At 40.0% G+C, this 1,622-nt stretch overlaps 1 protein-coding gene across 1 annotated transcript; it reads right to left on the bottom strand.

Annotated features, from left to right (window-relative positions):
- Window positions 1-624: 624 nt before the first annotated feature.
- On the bottom strand, window positions 625-1,251 carry LOC138897836 (protein MAIN-LIKE 2-like). The gene has a single exon (XM_070183854.1). It carries the CDS (start codon window positions 1,249-1,251, stop codon window positions 625-627), a length of 627 nt encoding a protein of 208 aa, XP_070039955.1.
- Window positions 1,252-1,622: the final 371 nt, after the last annotated feature.

Raw genomic sequence — 1,622 nt, 5'->3', positions numbered from 1 at the left:
CTGCATTTCAAACCTAGCAAGTGAAATGTTAGGTGCCATCACGGTCCCGAAGGTGGGAATTTCGGGTCGTGACAACCAACTATGAGCGCGTCATTGTATGGCCTCCATACGAACTATTAATTAAACACAGTAATTGCCAGTAAACTCAACACATATAAAGCTAGGCCCCAAAAAACTTAAGTATACATGTACATGTGCGCCTTCAAGCAAATCTAACAAATCCCTGTAATAGGGGAGATGATGTCGAGCCTCGAACTTGCGTCCGTAGCCTCGCCTTTCAACCCACCTCCAAGCAAAAAGGAGAAACGGTGGAGGTGGTGCATCCAGAGCCATCAGTGGTAGAGGTGGATGGAACTGCAGTAACCGCTCCCAGGCCCAAACCTAATATAGATTGTGGACGTAAAATTTAAGGTATTTTTTTACTATGTATGTTATAATCATGAAATGAATTGACTATGTTTTCATCTGCAGCAGTGGTAAAAATCTGGCAACGTCTGTGTGGGTGCCCATGCACGCCCGGCACATATGCCTATAGAGGTAACCTAGAACAGCTGCACCCCAACTGTAACCAGGTAAATCATCTAGCCTCTCCAGATGATGTAGAAATCTCAAGTTGACTAGGTTTCATGAAGTGTACGGGAACAGTACACCACCAAACATCAGCAGCAATAACAATCTCGTGTGTCGGTCAATATCCTCCATTGGTGAATCATATGTAATCTCTGCATCCATCATCGCCAGATGCTGCCGGACGGGCGTCTGCTGCAATCGAATCGCCCCACTCAATGCAGTCTCCTCCGCTGGCTGGAAACTGGTGAGTCGCTGCAATATATGCAGGTAATGCACTCCCCTATAGTCTTTAAGAGCATACTGGTAAGCTACAGGTAATCCATCGACCGGCAGCCCGAAGAGAACCTCCACGTCCTCAAGCATGATGGTAGCCTCGCCGATGGGTAGATGAAACGTTTGCATCTCCGGTTGCCACCGCTCTATCATAGTCGTGATCAACGCCCAGTCGAACTGCAAACGGTCAATCTCTATGATCCTGTAGAAACCCGTATCCTGAAGGCGTCTAACTATACGGGGATGGAGTGGGTGGTCCCTAATGAACTCCCACATATTGTCTATACGTTTGGGGCGGAATGTTTGGGACAAAACACTGCCCATCCCAGATGTATGAAGACCTATGGTTGCCCCGTAGCAATAGTAGCTCTCGAGATGCAGGTCCAGGATGCACATGGGAACCACCATGACGATGTCTGTAAATTGAACAATATTAATTAAAATATTTTTCTTTTTGTTTGCTTAACATCTTTAAATATATTGTAATATCTTTTATATTAATATTTAATCGATATTTTTACTATATTATTACTTAAGTTGATACATTTTCTATATTATTAGTTTATATGTTAATTTATTATTTTATATGTTAGGTTATTATTTTATATGTTAGTGAATTATTCTATATGTTAGTTTATTATTTTATACGTCAGTTTTTATTTTATATATTTGTTTATTATTTTATATGTTAGTTTATTATTTTATATATTTGTTTATTATTTTATATCTTAGTTTATTATTTTGTATGTTAGTTTATTATTTGATATGATAGTTTATTA

Source organism: Nicotiana tomentosiformis, chromosome 8 (genome assembly GCF_000390325.3).
Source record: "Nicotiana tomentosiformis chromosome 8, ASM39032v3, whole genome shotgun sequence".
NCBI lineage: Eukaryota > Viridiplantae > Streptophyta > Magnoliopsida > Solanales > Solanaceae > Nicotiana > Nicotiana tomentosiformis.
The sequence above is the reverse complement of the archived record's forward strand: the minus strand, read 5'-3'. Positions and strand labels throughout refer to the sequence as shown.